General features: G+C 42.9%; 1 protein-coding gene across 4 annotated transcripts in view; it reads right to left on the bottom strand.

The window, feature by feature from the left end:
- abhd3 (abhydrolase domain containing 3, phospholipase) overlaps positions 1–19,227 on the bottom strand; it is a 132,331-nt gene extending 113,104 nt beyond the window's left edge. Inside the window, exon 1 of one of the 4 annotated variants that reach the window (XM_068031718.1) lies at positions 18,965–19,227. In XM_068031718.1, the coding sequence (XP_067887819.1) occupies positions 18,965–19,126 (162 nt within the window). In that variant the 5' untranslated portion in view covers positions 19,127–19,227. Of the gene's footprint in view, positions 1–18,627; positions 18,910–18,964 lie in introns of those variants that run through there. The other 3 variants (XM_068031717.1, XM_068031715.1, XM_068031716.1) reach the window with 3 other exon arrangements.
- Positions 19,228–19,859: the final 632 nt, after the last annotated feature.

Genomic DNA, 19,859 nt, shown 5'->3' with positions numbered 1-19,859 from the left:
TCTCTCAGAATCCCTTCCAATAACTTTCCCATCACTGATGTAAGGCTCACCGGCCTGTAGTTCCCTGGCTTATCCCTGCTGCCCTTCTTAAATAAAGGTACCTAACCCGTGGCTAACAATGATACAAAAATCTCTGCCAGGGCCCCAGCAATCACCTCCCTTGCTTCCCATAGCATCCTAGGATACACCTGGTCAGGCCCTGGGGATTTATCCACTTTAATGTGGTCCAAAACCTCCAACACCTCCTCCTTTGTAATGTTGATATGATCCAGGATATCGCTGTTCTCTCCCTTTAACTCATTAGCTTCCATGACCTTCTCCAAGGTAAATATGGATGAGAAATATTCATTTAAGACCTCGCCCATTTCCCGTGGCTCCACACATAGATTTCCACACTGATCCTTAAGGGGACCTACTCTCTCCATAGCTACCTTTTTACTCTTAATATCCTATTAGAATCTTTTCGGATTCTCCTTTATCTTATCTGCCAGGGAAATCTCATGGCCCCTTTTCACCTTCCTAATTTCCTCCTTAAGTGTGGTCCTACATCCCCTAGCCTCGTCGAGGGACTCACTCGATCCCAGCTGCCTATACCTGACATATGCCTCCTTCTTTGTCCTGACCAGACCCTCAATATCCCTCGTCAGCCAAGGTTCCCTAAACTTGCCAGCCTTGCTCTTCCATCTAACAGGAACATGCCGGCCCTGAACTCTTCCTATCTCACTTTTAAAAGCCTCCCTCTTGCCAGACGTCCCTTTACCTGTAAACAGCCTCTCCCATTCAACTTTTGAGAGTTCTGTCTGATGCCATCGAAATTAGTCTTCCCCCAATTTAGGACTTCAACCTGAGGACCAGTCCTGTCCTTTTCCATAGCTCTTGAAACTAATAGAGTTATGGTCACTGGTCCCAAAGTGCTCCCCCACTGACACATCAACCACCTGCCCATCCTCATTTCCTAAGAGGTCGTGTGTAGCCCCTTCTCTAGTCAGCCATCCACATACACATCTCAGAGAAGTAATTCTAGACGAGGAATTTAAACACTCTCTCCCACTCTCCATAAACCCCATGTAGAGGAGGTTCAGAGAGCCAAGCAAGCGGCTGTTCTGGCGGATGTTTACTTTAATTTATAAGTCGGTCTTCCAGGGGAGAATCTTTCCTAGTCACCCCCACAAATTCGATAAGGACAAAGGGTGGGAGGTGATAGGAGCCCAAGCAGTCCTGGGAGAGAAACAAAAGCAGGAGACGCAGGGGGCCCTCCTCTAGCCAAGCAGGAAGGTGCTGGGAGTAGGAATGAGACTCGGAGACAAGTGTGCTTCCATTGTAATAAAGCAGGACATTTAAAAGCTGACGGCTGGAAACTAAAGGGAAAACCTGTAGGGTTAATCAGGGCACACCCACTCAGTGAAGAAGGGAACCTGATGGAAAGTACAGCAGAACAAGCTGTGGCTTTAACTGCAGTAAGAGAGCAACCCAGGAAGCTTACTATTGCAAGTGCAGGAAACTTTAATAGGGTTCCTGAAGACTATCAGGGTTTTGTGTTTGAAGGGAAAGCAACCCCATACCCCTAGAGTAGGGCAAGCAAGCCCATAGTGATTCTCAAGGACACAGGGGCCACTAGATCACTTTTACTGGGAAAAGGACTGACCTTTCCTCAAGAGAGTGTAGTGAACACCAAAATGGTGGTGAATGGTATTGGAGGGCAGTGTATGCCTGTACCTGTACACTGGGTGCACCTGGAGTGTGACCTAGTTTTAGGACCGGTGACCGTAGGGATTGCCCCTAATTTGCCTGTGGACGGGGTTGACCTGTTCCTAGGTTATGATCTGGCGGAGGTGAAGGTGGTAGTTCCCCCTGGTAGTGAAAGAAAGACCTCAGGAGGTCAGAGAGACAGGGCAGTGGCAGGAGACGGACCCCTGCAGATTCCCTGAATGTGTAGTGAATGAGGCCATGATCAAACCAGCTCCCCCAAAGGAGACTGAATTGACACTGCAGGCAGATGACCATGAGGTCTGTCTGTCCGAGACTTTCTTTGGAAAGTTAGGAGACCAGGGAATGAATTAAATGAATTTTCCCTAGCTGAAGCTCAGCGAGCCGAGCCAGTATTGCAAGAGTTAGCACAGGCTACCCAGTCTGAAAGTGAACCAGAGGGAGTCCCTGGCTGCTACTATTTAAAGAATGAGGTACTGATGAGGAAGTTGAGTTCTTCTCACAGACCTGAGAGCAAGGAGTAGACAGTAGTTCACCAGTTACTGGTGCCACGGATGTACCGGAGAGAAATGTTAAGAAGGGCCCATGAGACTACAGTGGCTGTAGATGCCAGTATACGAAAGACCAAAGCCCGCATAAGACTGACTGACCAAAACTCCACAAAGATGTGGTGGAGTACTGCATGAGTTGCCACATGTGCCATGTTGAGGGGAAACCCCAACGTACAGTGAGACCTGCACCCCTAAGTCCTGTACCGGTGTTAGGAGGACCCTCCAGCAGAGGGCTGGTGAACTGTAAGTGACCCCTGCCGAAAACAAAAGGGGATAGGCAGGCACAAGGCTGGCAAAAGGTTAGCTAGGGAAGGGGAAAAAGTGACCAAGAGGGCAGGTTAAAGTCTGGGGGGAATCCCTGATGAAAACCCCTACTTCTGGTCAGCCAACCCCAAGAAATTTGAAAAGTTAGACCCCACATCCTATGTAAATGCAGACACTAGAAGCACCCCACCAAGTTGCTAACAGCATTTACTAGAACGTGCAGAGACAAAGAAATACCTCTAAGGGGCAGAGAAACCGTGAGGGTGATGCCTCACCTAGTCGAAGTGTCATGGGGGTGTGCAGTAGACTCTGCACAAATAACTGCAGGCAGGAGTGTCCCAGAGGACAAAGGGGAGATTAGCAAAGAATCCTCCCCCGCAATCAGGAAAAAGAAAACCACCCATCCCCCTAAAGTCAAAAGCCTTTGCATGACTCAGGAAGGCACTGAAGGAGAGTTCAGGATAGACCCGCCCACTAGTGACTCTCCTGAAAAAATAATTACCTCAGCAGGAACAAAGACCCTAGGAAGCCATGGAAATGGGCAAATGGAAGAAAAACTTTCCCAAAAAAGAGCCACATGTTTATTGGGATGCCAAAAAGGGGTGATTTTAATACATTTTAGGATTTGTGAATGAATGAGAGAAATGCATGGGCTTTTTCTGTATCATATTTTCTCTCGACCCTTTTAAATGAAATGTGCCTTTTCTCAAATCGCATTTCATTCCGTTGGGTGTGGAGGTGTCATGCTAGGCCCCCACCTGCCAAAAATGAGGCACATTAATTTTGTCATGAGCATTGATTCTAAACTGTTACTGGAGTGTAGAAAGGACTTGTTAAACAGATCAGCCATGGCTAGAAAATACATTTGCATATTAACAGACCATGATTAGAAGGACAAAGGATCATTTCTTGACACATTCAACCCACAATGGACCTTGGTATTGTTTGTAAGTGGCGCATTCCAGAGACTGCTAAGGTGATACAATCCAAGACATGGTCAGACCAGTTAGTCACATGACTAACCTGCTTGGCAACCTGGGTTTTTCTGAATTGTACAAACAGTTTGAATGGAGAATGTCTGTTTGCTCCCTAGACTGAGAAGATCCCTCCTGTCAACTCCCATCTCTTTCTCACAAGCCTCTGAATCCACTGAAGACACATGAACCCCAAGGGAGAAAAGCCTCCTCTGTGAACAAGGTTTAAGAAGAATACTGGGCCCCAATGAAAAGCAAGAACTACCTACAATCTAGGACTCTACAGTGAGCTTGAAGAACCATAACAAAACTTTTTAAATATTGCCTTAAACTTTTCCACTTTATTTTTTCTTCAGTTCTTTTTTGTCTCTATTTGCATGTGTATATTGCGTATGCATGCTAGCATGAGGCATGTCGTGTTTCCATAGGCGTCAACCAAATTAGAGTTTAAGTTCAAGTTTAATAAATTTCAACTTATCGTCTTCAAACCTAAGAAAACCTGCTCGCGCTGGTTTCTTTGCCTTATAGTTGGAAAGAGGTGAACAAGGATTCACCAAGGGGGCACTAAAAACAGTGTTTAAAAATGAAACTCTGTTACAGTAAGACTAGGTGAAGGCTGAAAGGGAACCCGAGACCTCTTTCTCACCAGGTCATAACAAGAGCCAACTGCACTTGCATCCAAGAGTCTTTCAAATGCCCAAACAAATTACTCAAACATTGAGCTGGAAACTTTATCCCTAGTCTTTGGGATTCAACGTTTCCATACATATGTCTTTGGGAAAAGATTCATTGTTGAAACGGATCACAAACCCCTTGAGATGATCTTGTCTGTTGACAAGCACACCACCTCGACTACAACATCGGCTTGTCAAAATTCAAGGTTACAACTTTGACATTCATTACAAGCCAGGTAGTACCATGATCACGTCTGATATGTTGAGTCAGTTACCCAACCCATTCAAAACCGGTGACATTTCATTGGATATCTGGTCAACCCTATTGACTCTGAAATCGAAGATGTACAACATGTTGACCTTTTTGTTTTAGTTTTGTTTTAGAGATACAGCACTGAAACAGGCCCTTCGGCCCACCGAGTCTGTGCCGACCATCAACCATCCATTTATACTAATCCTACACTAATCCCATATTCCTACCACATCCCCACCTGTCCCTATATTTCCCTACCACTTTCCTATACTAGGGGCAATTTATAATGGCCAATTCACCTATCAACCTGCAAGTCTTTGGCATGTGGGAGGAAACCGGAGCACCCGGAGGAAACCCACGCAGACACAGGGAGAACTTGCAAACTCCACTCAGGCAGTACCCAGAATTGAACCCAGGTCACTGGAGCTGTAAGCTGGAACCCAGGTCACAGTTCTGGCATGTACAAATGTCAACAACTTCCACAGGAAACATCTGATGACCCTACTTTGCAGCAGCTCTGGAAGACCCTGATTGATGGCTGGCCAGAGTCTTTGCAGAATGTCCTAGAAGATATTTGACCATTTTGGCCATTCAGAGATAAACTTGGAATATCTGAGGATGTCATCTTTAAAGGCAAACAAGTTCTTGTTCCAAAATCTCTCAGACAGGACATCTTGCAACAGTTGCATCAAGCACACATGGATATCGACCGCACAAGATGGTTGGTCAGAGAAACAGCTTATTAGCCGGGATACACATGATATTGGAACAGCCGTGAAGAACCGTGAGGCATGCCAAGCTCACATGCCAAGTCTTCAGAGAGAATCTCTGTTAACCAGTGAAGTTCCTGCACATCCATGGACCAGAATCACAACTGATCTCTTCACTGTCCATGGAGAAACTAAACCTTATAGTGGTGACAGATTATTTCTCCAAATTCCCCATCATTTGTCAGTTGCATGACACATCAAGCACAGCCACTGCAGACACTTTAAGTTCAATCTTCAGTCTTTTGGGAGCACCAGAGGAACTCGTCTCCGACACAGGAAAACCATTTAAGAAAATGTGCGACAAATGGGATGTTCGCTATACCCACATTCCTCTCCAAGCCATACACCATCCTGACTTGGAACTATATTGCCTCAGGCAGAAGAGGACGAAGTCCCCTCTCCTTGCGTGCAGTGCCTCCATGATTCCCTGGATCCTGCCATCAGGTGGTAGACATCAGAAAATCCTGCTTACAGTTTGGAATTTAAATTCGATCAAGGTACACAAGAAAATTCAAAATAATTATTGAGTTAATTTTGTTTTGCATGTAAAATTAAAGAAAAAAAATAACAATTATTGAAAGGGTGTCTTTCATTTTTGCAAATAACCTGCCATTGTAAACTGTCCAAGCTTAGTAAAATAATCTTTAACTATTCATGCAGAATAAAATACACTTGCAGGTTTTCAATCCCCTTTGTACCTCACTAAACCACTTAATCATGAACTCAGTGCTGAAAGCTGTTTAGTATTTGATCTGATTTCATATCTTTTACTTCATACTATCATGTCTAGCTACTTTTTTACACACGCACCTCAGAGACAGACTGTTGTCTTATAATATTCCTTTGCACGTCATTTTGCCAAGTTTGTACATCATGTAAAGGAATTATGTATGTACGGAATTACTGTATAATCCTCCTGTTGTGAGTAAAGAATGACTTATGTTTTTTTCATTCTTTTAATGGATCCAATTTAAAGAGCTGAATGCATGCAGTTTTGCTGCTAAATAAGAATAATTAGCACAAAGGGAAAAAAACAACCAATTAAGAAGCATCTGTTTGCAGTTCACAGGTCTGTAACAAATCAACATTTCTGTAATCCTGCTGTGGAGCACCTAAATCTTCTGTATGATGGTTTCAACAGATTTAGAAAATACCAATTTATCTGCAGGTCTGGCTTTTGCTGAAAGAAGTATGACATCTAAAAATGGTCATATTTTTGCAGGTTGAAATTATATTCTATAATTATACTCCATTTTTCACACAACTCTCAATGGACTCAATATTGCACAGGTTATGGCTGTTTAATAAATCTAAATCTACAGCAGTGTCACTTGTTTGCTACTAAGTGATTAATGGCATTGGATCTGTGTATTGATATATTATATTATCAACAGTATAGTAGACTGTAATAGTAACAAAACATTAACACTAGACACTAATGGAAGATTTAAGAATGGCATTCAAATGCATGTTTTAAAAGAGGTTTTAATGGGGCTTTGAACGCAAAGAAACAAGTGCAAGGGAGGGGTTCGAGAGAGTAGAGCTGAGGTGGCTGCAGGCTCTGCCACTAATGGTGAATGAGTGGATGGTGGGATACACAGGATGCCAGAGCTGGAGGACTGAGGGGTGCATACTGGAACAAGTGGTAGAGATAAGGGGGGAGCGAAGCTAAAGAGGGATTTGTAAATGAAGATGGGGAGGGGTGTATTCTGCATCCATCAGCAGGGCCTCCTTGGGGTTTCTTCTGAAATGGCATGAAAGCAGAGGAAAACATGAAAATTCTCCCCCTTGTTGTGGAACAGGATGCAGGTAGCACAGTCTTGGATACGTAGGAGTTTGTGTAGGGTGATGAGTGGCAGGCCAGTGAGAAGGATATTGTTCTTGAGTTAATGATGGATAAGGGTTTTAGCTGCATAGTAGTGAGCTAAAAGTGGAGATGCACAATGTTGTGAAAATTGAATTAAACATTAATGGATAGGATATTGGGTTTGAAATTCAGCTAGAAAACATCCCTGGAGATGCAAACCATCTGGTTTAGCCTGAGCAAGCATCCAGGAAAGGGGATGGAGTCAGGGGCAAGGTATGAGAAAAGTTTTTCATTGGGAACCAAACAAGATAACTTCCATCTTTCTGATATTCAGCTGAAGGAAGTTCTGGCTCATTCACAACTTATGGTTAGACAAGTAATCTGACCGCACAGAGATGATTATGGAGTCAAGAGTGGCGGTGGATCGGGAGAGCTGAGTGTTGTTAGTACACAGGTGTAAAGTTATCCTTTGCTTTAGACAATATCACTGAAATAGAACATCTAAAGGACAAAGACAAAATGATCAAGGGTGAAATCTTGGGATACTTCAGAGGCACCTGTGCATAGTTGGAAAAAGAAGCTATTTTTGGAAATGTGTTGTCTACCTTGGAAGTAATACAGATAGAATTGAAAACAAGCAGAAGCAGTTCACCCCCTCCCTGGCAGCTTCCTCAGGTTGAACCAGACAGCTCTCAACCTCAGTGTTCTGTTTGACCATGAGCTAAATGAACTACAGAAGTGAGGTGCCAGAAGATGAGAGAATATGCAATTGCATTGGAGAGGTCAGGGAGGGATAGAGTGCCGTAGTTGTAGTCATTAAGGATGTCATTAGTGACAGAGTGACAGACCAAGGTGGTTTCAGTGTTGTGGGAAGAGTGGAAGCTCAACTGGAATAATTTGAACAGAGAAATATGAGCGAGGTCAGCACAGAACTGAGTGGTGATATTTTCGAGGGTCTTAGGCGAAGGAGATTAGGTATTTAGCAGTTGTTGGACAACTGTTTCAGTTGTTCACCTGAAAGGAGTGTGAAGCAGCGATTTACTTGTACTTCTTTCAATGCAGTATACTGTATTCGCTGCTCACAATGTGGTCTCCTCTACAGTGGGGAGACCAAACACAGACTGGGTGACCGCTTTGCGGAACACCTCCGCTCAGTCCGCAAGCAGGACCCTGAGCTTCCGGTTGCTTGCCATTTCAACACTCCCCCCTGCTCTCATGCTCACATCTCTATCCTGGGATTGCTGCAGTGTTCCAGTGAACATCAACGCAAGCTCGAGGAACAGCATCTCATTTACTGATTAGGCACACTACAGCATGCCAGACTGAACATTGAGTTCAATAATTTCAGAGCATGACGGGCCCCCCATTTTACTTTCATTTTTAGTTCTTTTTCCTTTTTTACATTTTTTACAATTTTTTTTCTTTTGTTTATGTCATTTCATTGTAGTTTGTTCAGTTTGCTTACCCACTGTTTTTTTTCATGTTTGTACTTGCTGCTGTTCAATCTTCAGTTCGTTAGCACCCTATCTGTACTAATGCTTTGTCTTTCAACACACCATTAACATATTGTTTGCCTTTGCTCCACGAACTTCTGGCCAGCTATTCTGTGACCTTGTCCTATCTACACCTTCTCCTTTGTTATCTCTTGCTCCACCCCCGCCTCACTTGCTTATAACCTTTGACATTTCTAATATTTGCTAGTTCCGAAGAAAGGTCACTGACCCGAAACGTTAACTCTGCTTCTCTTTCCACAGATGCTGCAGGACCTACTGAGTGGTTCCAGCATTTCTTGTTTTTATTTCAGATTTCCAGCATCCGCAGTATTTTGCTTTTATTTTAGCCTACCAGAAGGAATGTGAAAAGAGAGCTGAGGCGACTTGGGTTAACAAGAGGGCGACAGAGTAACTCCAGTGAAAGCATGGACAATATGGAGGAGCGTAATTCAGGGCTGGGTACAGAATTGTTAAAACTTTCCCAATTAATCCCAAAATTCAATGAGGGAGACGTGGAAGCCTTTTTTGTGTCTTTTGAAAAACTGGCAAGGCAGTTAAAGTGGCCAGCTGAGGCTTGGACTCTTCTGCTACAAAGCAAGCTAACTGTAAAAACCCATAAGGTTTTTTCCCCATTGCCAAAGGAAAGTTCATCCAATTATGAACTGACAAAAAATGCTATCCTTGGGGTATACAAGTTAGTACTGGAAGCCTATCGCCAAACGTTTAGAACCCTCAAGAAGCAAGGTGATCAAACTTACCTGGAGTTTGAGAGAAATAAGCAGCTGGCTTTTGACCAGTGGCTGAGGCTCTTAAAGCATAGCTCAGCTATGAAAATCTGAGAAGTAATTTTGCTAGAGGAATTTAAAAACTCTCTCCCACTCTCCATAAAGACATATGTAGAGGAACAAAAGGCTCATAGAGCCCGGCAGGCAGCAGTTCTAGTCAATGAGTTTGCTCTCATTTATAAGTTGGTTTCCCACTTTCCTAATCACCCTCACAAATGGGAAAAGGACAAAGGGTGGGAAGGTGATAGATGCCCAAGCAGTCCTAGGAGGGAAAGGAAAGCCTGAGACACAGGGGGCCCTCCTCCAGCCAGAAAGGAAGGTGCTATAAGTAGGACTGAGACCCAGAGACCTGAGTGCTTCCATTGTAAAAAGCAGGGCATCTAAGAACTGACTGCTGGAGACGGAAAGGAAAACCGGTAGGGTTAATTAAGGCACACCCAATCAGTGAAGGAGAAGGGACCCTGATGGAAAGCACAGCAGAACAAGCTGTGGCTTTAACTGCAGTAAAAGTGAGACCCAGGAAGCTTACCACTGCAAGTGCAGGAAAATTTAATAGGATTTATGAAGGTTATCAGGGTTTTGTTTCTGAGGGGAGAGTAACCCCATACCGCTCAAGTGGGGCAAGCAGACCCATAGTAATTCTCAGGGACACAGGGGCACTAGATCCTTTTTACTGGAATAAGGCCTGACCTTTCCCCCAGAGAGTGCAGTAACCACCAGAATGGTGGTGAATATATTGGAGGGCAGTGTATGCCTGTACCCTTATACCGGATGCACTTGGAGTGCGACCTAGTTTCAGGACAGATGACTGTAGGGATTGTCCCTCGTTTGCCTGTGGATGGGGTTGACCTGCTCCTAGGTAATGATCTGGTGGGGACGAAGGTGGTAGTTCCCCCCAGTAGTGAAAGAGACACCGCAGGAGGTCAGAGAGACAGGGCAGTGGCAGGAGATGGTCCCCTGCAGTTTCCCTGAATGTGTAGTGAATAAGGCCATGATCAAACCAGCTCCCCCAGAGGAGACTGAATTGACACTACAGGCAGATGACCATAAGTCTGTTGTCTGAGACTTACTTTGGAAAGTTAGAAGACCCAGGGAATGAATTAAATGGATCTTCCCTAGCTGAGGCTCAGTGAGCTGACCCAGTATTGAGAGAGTTAGCACAGGCTGTCCAGTCTGTAACTGAAGCAGAGGGAGTCCCTGATTGCTACTATTTAAAGAATGAAGCACTGATATTGAAGTGGAGTTATCCTCACAGACCTGACAGCAAGGAGTGGACAGTGGTTCACCAGTTACTGGTGCTGCAGAGGTACCAGAGAGAAATAGTAAGAATGGCCCATGAGACTACAGTGGCTGTACATATCGGTGTACAAAAAACCAAAGCCCACGTAAGACAGCAGTTTGCCTGGCCAAAACTCCACAAAGATGTGCTGTAGGAGTTGCTACATATGCCAGGTTGAGAGAAAACCCCAACCGACAGTGAAATCTGCACCCCTAAATCCTGTTTCGGTGTTTGGAAGAAAAGGTCAGCTACCCAAACCAAACCCGATGGGACACAACAACATGTGTCGGGTCTGGGTTGGGTCAGGTTGCACTTCCGGGTCTGGCATTTGGTCTTGGGTCAGGCCGGGTCGGACATGCTCTATCACAGGTAATTTGCTCCAATGTTAATTTAATTTTTGGTCGAGAAAGGTGGTTTTGTTACAGTCATTTTAAGCTTGTGCAGATCAGCAACAAAGTGAAAAACAGAAGGTAAGTGAACAGGTCGGGTCGGGTCAGGCGCGGAAAAGAATGGAAGGACTCGGGCTGGGTTGGGCTTAGGTCAGATGTGGTTCTGTCGGGCTCTGGACAGGTTTTTTTTGCAGACCCGAGCAGGCCTTTATTTGGAGGACCCTCCAGCAGAGGGCTGGTGAACTGTAAGGGACCTCTGCCAAGAACAAAAGGGGACAGGCAGGCACAAGGCTAGCAAAAGGTTAGAAAGGAAAGGGGAAGAAGTGACCAAGAGGGCAGGTTAAAGGAAGTCCAGTCAGCCAGCCCTGAAATGTTTGAAAAGTTAGACCCACATCCTCCTATGTAAATGCAGACCTAGAAGCACCCCACCAGAGTTGCTAACAGCATTTACAGGAACCTGCAGAGACAACGAAAGTCCTCAAGAGGGCAGAAAAACCGTGAGGGTGATGCCCCACCTAGTTGAAGTGCCACAGGGGAGTGCTGTAGAATCTGGACAAACACCTGCAAGCAGGAGTTTCCCAGAGGACAAAGGGAAGATTAGCAAGGAATCTGCCCCCAAAGTCAGGAGAAAAGGGAACCAACCATCCCCTGGGATGAAAAGCCCTTGCACGACTCATCAAAGCACCGAAAGAGAGTTCAGAATAGAACCGCTCACTGTCGATGCACGTGGCCAAAACTCCCACTTAGGATTAATTAAATCCACCCCTCCCTCTGCAGACCTCAACAAGAACAAAGACACCCTCGGAAGTCATGGAAGTGTGCAAACTGAAAAACTTCCCCAAAAGCCACATGTTTACTGGGATGCCAAAAGGGCAGTTTAAAGCAGCAGTGCTACCAAGAACAGACAGGCTGTAACAACTGCTATGATTTCTGAATGAATGAGAGAGATGCATGTGTGCTTTCCTGTACTTATCTTTTCTCTAGTCCCTTTTAATGAAATGCTCTTTTTAAAAAAAATTGCATTTCATTCCGTTGGGTGTGGAGGTGTTATGAAGACCCCCACCTGCCAAGAATGAGGCATATTAATTTTGTCATATGAACATTAATTTTAAACTGTTGCTGGAGTGATGAAATGACATGTTTAAAAAGATCACCAGACATTTGGCTGGAAGAAATTTGCATATTAGGGGACAGTAGCCTAGGAAAAGACAATGGGAATGCTCACTGATTCAATTAACTGAGATTGGTCTAGGCAATGGTGATCCACATCTTGTTGGTGTAAGCGACAGCATTACACCTCCCCGACAGAGAACTCTGAAATCCACAAATCGCAGGAGTGGTTGTTTCCAAATAAGGGGTTAGTCACCTGACTAACCGGCTGGCCAACTTGGAGTTTTGAATTGTGCTCACCGGACAGTTTGAAGACAGACTGCTGATTGAAACTGAACCTGGAACAAGAGAGTCTCTCTGTTGGCTGGCTCTGTCTCACTTTCTCACAAACCTCCAGACCCACTGAAGTCACTTAAACCTCAAGAAAGAAAAGACTCCTACATCAAAACAAGTTAAAGCGTGCACTGGGCCCCAACGAACAGCAAGACTTGCTGGCAACCAAAGACTCCACATTGAACTCAAAGGACTGCAAATACACCCAGCTATTGTCTCAAACTTTTCCCCTTTATTCTTTCTACTTTTTCTGTCTCTATCTGCAAGTGTGTTTATCGCGTCGCATATTTGTAGTTGTTATCCGAATTAGAATTTAAGATTAATAAACTTCCACCTTTCTTGCTTAAATCTAAGAAAACCAGTCTGATTGATTTCTTTGCCTTACAATTGGAAAGCAGTAAACAAGTATTCACTGAGGGGGAGCTAAAAACACAGTGTTTTTAAAATTAAACCCTGTTACGGTTAAACCAGGCAAAGGCTGAGAGGGAACCCCTAGACCCCTTTCTCACCTGGTTGGAACAATTTCAATAGTTTTGAATTTGCATGTTATCTGTGTTTTCCATTGGGGGCCCAAAATCCCAAACACTATACTTACGAAGTTATAAGAATTACAACTTGTATTTTTACAATACTCAGCATATTCTATTATGACATCAGTGCCAGCCCGACCTTTGGCTTTTTACTCATTTATAACCAGGAAATGCTGAAAGAATTAGCAGCCTGAAACACTTTGCAGCTATAATGACCCTGTCAATTTGGTATTTTGGTAAATACTATTCCCTCAGTAATATGTATTAGAAAAAAAAAGTTTAGAGTCATAGAGATATACAGCACAGAAACAGGCCCTTCGGCCCATCATGTCCGGCCATCAAGCACCTAACTATTCTAATCCCATTTTCCAGCACTTGGCCTGTAGCCTTGTATGCTATGGCGTTTCAAGTGCTCATCTAAATACTTCTTAAATGTTGTGAGCATTCCTGCCTCTACCATCTCTTCAGGCAGTGCATTCCAAATTCCAAAGTATGGGTTTATTTATGTAATCATGCTTCCACTAAAGGAAGAAAATCCTTACATTCTTAAAAAACATGTAAGCCTCAAGGTTGAACAAAATGTAATAGTTGTCTTATCAATAATTCCAGTAAGTAGATAATGATAAATAAAAAACTTTAAAATCAATGGACCTGCAAACCCTGAATTCCATCCACCAGGAGACTCCACATGTGACCCTGATGTACCCACTGGAGTCAGGGAAGGTATCCTATTTTGCATTCTAATAGCAGGCACCTGTAACCCAATGGGCTCATCTCGGGCATTCGCCTGCCACAGTGATCATGAAATGTAGGTATACTTGGTCTGGGGTTGTCAGTACTTCCTAAAAAGAGGAAGTATGTAAAGGGGGTGCCTTTGCAGTTTAAAACAAAATCCACAGCTTATAGGGTGAGATGAAGTAATTAGAATAGGAGGAGGCTCATCTGAAGTATAAACATTGGCATTGGGCAAAATGCCTGGTTTCTGTGCTCTCAATTATATGTAATTCTATATCATTATGCTTTCTGGGGCTCAGGCCATGAACCCAACATGGGCCACCAGGTGGGGCTCACTAGCCATTTATAATAATAATTTTTAAAAAATATATAATTTAATAGAGATGCAAAATGTATCCTGCAATTGACCCCAACTTTTAAAAATGGAAAGGAAACATAATTTGTTGCATTAATTGAAAGAAGTTTTCATTTTCATAAATGTTTCTCTATTCTGGTAGAATTATATCTAAATTCAATTTTTGTTTAAAGTTACAGTGGGAAAGAGCATTCATTTATTTATGTACCAAAGCACTTTAAGACCAATGATGTACTTTGAAATAAGGTCACCATAATGTAGGAAACCTGGTAGCCAATTTGCGCACAGCAAGCTCCCACAAACAGCAATGTGATGATGACCAGATAATCTGTTTCAGTGATGCTGGTTGAGGGGTAAGTATTGGTCAGAACACCAAGATAACATCTCTGCCCTTCTTCCAAATAGTGCCATGGGATCTTTTACACTCACCTGAAAGAGCAGATGGGTATAGGTTTAACATCTCAGCCAAAAGACAGCACTTACCATAGTGCCCCACTCCCTCAGTACTGAAGTGGAATGTCAACCTATATTTTTATGCTCAAATCTCTGTAATGGGACTTGAACCCACAACCTTGTGACAAGTATGATATAGTCGGGATTACGGAGACATGGCTGCAAGGTGACCAGGGATGGGAAATGAACATCGAGGGATATTCAGTATTTAGGATGAACAGACAAAAAGCAAAAGGCGGTGGAGTTGCATTGTTGGTTAAAGAGGAAATTAATGCAATATTGAGGAAAGATATTAGCTCTTGTCGATGTGGAATTAGTATGGGTAGAACTGAGAAACACTAAAGGGCAAAAAATGTTAGTGGGGGTTGTGTATAGACCCCCAAACTGTCGTGGTGATGTTGGGAATGACATTAAATCGGAAATTAGAGATGCATGTGATAAAGGAACATCTGTAATTATGGGTGACGTTAATCTGCATATAGATTGGGCAAATCAAGTTAGTCACAATACTGTAGAGGAGGAATTCTTGGAGTGTATACGGGATGGTTTTCTGGACCAATACGTTGAGGAACTAAATAGAGAACAGGCCATCCGAGACTGGGTATTGTGTAATGAGAGATGAATAATTGACAACCTAGTGATGCGAGACCCCTTGGGGACGAGCAAACATAATATGATAGAATTCTTGATGGAGAGTGACGTAGTTGATTCTGAGACAAGGGTCCTGAAATTTAGTAAAGGAAACTACAAAGGTATGAGGCGCAGGTTGGCCATGACGGATTGGGAAACGTTACTTAAAGGGATGACGGTGGATAGGCAATGGCAAACATTTAAAGAGCACATGGATGAACTGCAACAATTGTTTACCCCTGTCTGGCACAAAAGTAAAACGGGAAAGGTAGCCAAACCATGGCTTACAAGGGAAATTAGAGATAGCATTAGATCCAAGGAAGTGGCATATAAATTTGCCAGGAAAAACAACAGACCTGAGGATTGGGAGCTGTTTAGAATTCAGCAAAGGAGGACCAAGGGATTGATTAAGAAGGGGAAAATAGAGTACGAGAGCAAGCTTGCGGGGAACATAAAAACTGACTGTAAAAGTTTCTATAGGTATGTGGAGAGAAAAAGATTGGTGAAGACAAATGTAGGTCCCTTACAGTCAGAAACAGGGGAATTTATTAAGGGGAATAAAGAAATGGTTGACCAACTAAATGAATACTTTGGTTCTGTCTTCACAAAGGAGGACACACATATCATACCAGAAATGTTGGGGAACATAGGCCTTAGTGAGAGAGAGGAACTGAAATAAATCAGTATTAATAGAGAAATGGTGTTGGGGAAATTGATGGGATTGAAGGCCGATACAACCCCAGGGCCTGATGGTATGCATCCCAGAGTACTTAAGGAAGTGGCCCTAGAACTTTTGGATGCATTGGTGGTCATCTTCCAAGATTCTAAAGAATCTGGAACAGTTCCTACAGATTGGCGGGTAGCTAATGTAACCCCACTATTTAAAAAGGGAGATAGAGAGAAAACAGGGAATTATAGACCAGTCAGCCTGATATTGGTAGTGGGGAAAATTCTAGAGTCCATTATCAAAGATTTTATAGCAGAGCACTTAGAGACCAGTGGTAGAATCGGGCAGAGTCAGTATGGATTTACAAAAGGGAAATAATGCTTGACAAATCTACTAGAATTCTTCGAGGATGTAACTAGTAGAGTTGATGAAGGATAGCCAGTGGATGTGGTTTATTTGGACTTTCAGAAGGCTTTCGACAAAGTCCCACATAAGAGGTTAGCATGTAAACTTAAAGCGCATGGGATTGGGAGTAGTGTATTGCGATGGATAGAAAATTGGTTGGCGGACAGGATACAAAGAGTAAGGAAAATGGGTCTTTTTCTGAATGGCTGGCAGTGACTAGTGGGGTACTGCAGGGATCGGTGCTAGGACCTCAGCTATTCACAATATACATTAATGATTTAGATGAGGGAACGAAGTGTAATATCTCCAAATTTGCAGTTGACACAAAACTGGGTGGGAGAGTGAGTTGTGAGGAGGATGCAGAGAGGCTTCAGGGTGATTTGGACAAGTTGAGTGAGTGGGCTAATGCATGGCAGATGCAGTATAATGTGGATAAATGTGAGGTTATCCACTTTGGTAGCAAAAACAGGAAGGCAGATTATTATCTGATCGGCTAGAAACTGAGAGAGGGGAATATGCAATGAGACCTGGGTGTTCTCGTACACCAGTCGCTGAGGTAAGCATGCAGGTGCAATAGGCAGTAAAAAAGGCAAATGGTATGTTGGCTTTCATAGCGAGAGGATTTGAATACAGGAGCAGGGATGTCTTGCTGCAAATATACAGGGCCTTGGTGAGGCCACACCTGGAATATTGTGTGCAGTTTTGGTCTCCTTATCTGAGGAAGGATGTTCTTGCTATAGAGGGAGTGCAGCGAAGGTTTACCAGACTGATTCCTGGGATGATGGGATTGACGTATGAGGAGAGATTGAGTCGGATAGGATTATATTTGCTGGAGTTCAGAAGAGTGAGGGGGGATCTCATAGAAAACTATAAAATTCTAACAGGACTTGACAGGGTAGATGCAGGAAGGATGTTCCCGATGGTGGGGGAGTCCAGAACCAAAGGTCATAGTCTAAGGATACGGGGTAAACCTTTCAGGACTAAGATGAGGAGAAATTACTTCACCCAGAGAGTGGTGAGCCTGTGGAATTCGCTACCACTGAAAGCAGTTGAGGCCAAAACATTGTATGTTTTCAAGAAGGAGTTAGATATAGCTCTTGGGTCTAAAGGGATCAAAGGGTATGGGGCGAAAGCGGGAACAGGCTACAGAGTTGGATGATCAGCCATGATAATAACGAATGGCGGAGCAGGCTCAAAGGGCTGAATGGCCTACTCCTGCTCCTATTTTCTATGTTTCTATCTTTAGCTGCGTGAGTACTAACCACTGAGCTACTGCTTACAATCACACATTGAGATGCAGTTGTCTTGCTGGAAATAATATTGACTGAATGAAAGGAAAAGATACTGGCTCTCTGCCAATGGCGAATCACCTACTTGCAAAGGACGGGGTCAGCATTTACAAACTTAACTTCATGCATGATTGTTCTATTGCACAGAAGACAATGGAAAGCACTCATAATCTTGCACAAGACCCGATCCTATGATGTCAGAGACACAATATTTTTTGCAAATTTTGTTTCATTGCATTGAAGAATGAATTGTGTAATTCTGTGATTGCACAAGTAAAACTCCTTGCTGGGAGAATAAAGCTGGAAAATTACCCTTTAAGTCTCCAACAAGCAGATATTGACCTTTAATCACAGGACACAAACCGTAAAACAAGAGTTACCCTTTTGCACCTAAAACTAGCTCTATGTAAAAGGGAGTCAATGTGCTCTGTACAGTGGATTTAAGATAAAGATTTATTGATTGTGTATCTTTTATTGCTAGTTACACATAGCAGTTATTCATACACCATTGGATCACCTACTTGCACTTAATTTAAACAATTTAATTTTAATTTAAACAAGAATCACAGTTATTATTATTTTGCTCTCCTCTAGGTCTGTATGCAAGTTAATCATTTAATTTTCTCATGACCTGTTTTTCAGAAACCTTAGCAGTCATTAATAAGTAATAGTTCCTGCGAAACACATTGTAGTACATGAGGAGCAGTAAAAGCACAAATGTTCATTCATACGTTCTATGAATGGTAATCATCTGTCTATGCGCATCTACTTTTTCATTCAAAAACATGCAGAAGATACAGCCAAAGAAATTCATTCAATATAATAACTGCCACTGTGCTAACTTTCCTGTTGACCAGGATAAAGTGGCGTGCTGAGAGCAGGAAATTCCTGAAACTAAGCCAGCTAGATATTTCTCCAAATGACAATGGTATAATTGCATATAAAGCAGTTGTGACTTTGGAAAATGCAAATAAAGTAAGGTTAATAATAATTAAAAAATGTCGAAGGAAAAAAGAATCAGGCATTAATACTGGAAGAATGAGATTGAGAGAATACAACAGAAGACATGAGGCTGGGCAAGCTGGTCCTGGACACATTGGGGTGAGAAAATAGAAGAATGAAATGGAGAGTGTAATACATAGGGAGAAATAGAGCATGAGAAGGTGTTACTAACCTTAGTACAGATGTGCATTTTGCAGATCCATCTGGAAGTGACATCTGACCCATTCATTGCAGTGGTAGAAACTTGTGATTGAAGATTTTCAAATAAAACTAAAATAGTTGTGACAACACCAATGTCTGCAGGAGAGATTTAATCGCTTATTCCATACAGGAATCGATTCAGCTGCAAACCTCTTCCCGGCAAAGTAACAGACACAGCTTAAAATATGGATAATGAGAAAACAAGCAACATCAAATGATTTACAGTAGCATTTATTGCCTTTTGGGACCTCACATCAGGTAGATTTTATATCAAACATAGATAAAATGCAACTAATTCTCTTCCTTACCTTTGCAACTGAGCTCAGGTAATAACAGATGTAGGCAGCACCGAATCCTAAAACAAGAGACAAACCTATCCCTGAACCTGACAGATTGATTTTGACCTGACTTTCTAAATACACTGTCAGATCTCTGGTCAGTGTGTTCATATTCCATATCAGGTCAATCATTCCTGTACGACTGGTTAAAAGCACTTTGCGCTGAGAGGTTGAAATGCCAGATTCTTGCGTCCTGCAGCCCAACCCTTATAACACTAGGACTATCTTCTTCAGCTTCTATTTATAGGTTGAAGGCTTTACTCAGGCCTTTAAATGCCACCTACTGGAGAGATAGCATCACACTAACTACACTTTACTTCCTCACTTTTCCAAACTAAACTTAAATTAAAGGGCTTATTTTGTTTCCAGACTTGAAGCGAACATTTGTTTTACTATTAAAGAATGATTGAATCATTGCTCATTGAATAAACAGATAAAAGTTCATTTCTTTCAGAGAAATTTCTCAAGTACATCGTACAAATACAGTAAAGATGTCCTGTTTTTAGTCAAGGCGTAGACCTTGCACCTTACCCTACATAGTCAGCTACACTGAAAAGTATTAAAGAGCCTTGAGATGATTTATCTTTCAATATTCCTCATATGTAAGTGTGGAGACAATGTAATAGTTTAGATTGAGAACTCATCTTGAAGATAACATAGCAACAAGTGATTTCTACCATCACCCATTCTATGCTATAAAGGACTTTATGGGTTGGATTTTAAGAGTCCGTTGATGATCCCGGTGGCAAGATCAAAAAATGGTGGCTCGCATGCACAGGTTGCACGCCAAAGAGCTGCCACGATCTCACGCATGGCGGCTCATTTAAATAGCCTGGGCTGCCCACCCCTCCCCCACCAACTCGTG

Source organism: Heterodontus francisci, chromosome 5 (assembly GCF_036365525.1).
Source record: "Heterodontus francisci isolate sHetFra1 chromosome 5, sHetFra1.hap1, whole genome shotgun sequence".
Lineage (NCBI taxonomy): Eukaryota > Metazoa > Chordata > Chondrichthyes > Heterodontiformes > Heterodontidae > Heterodontus > Heterodontus francisci.
This window is presented reverse-complemented; position numbering and strand designations above follow the sequence as displayed.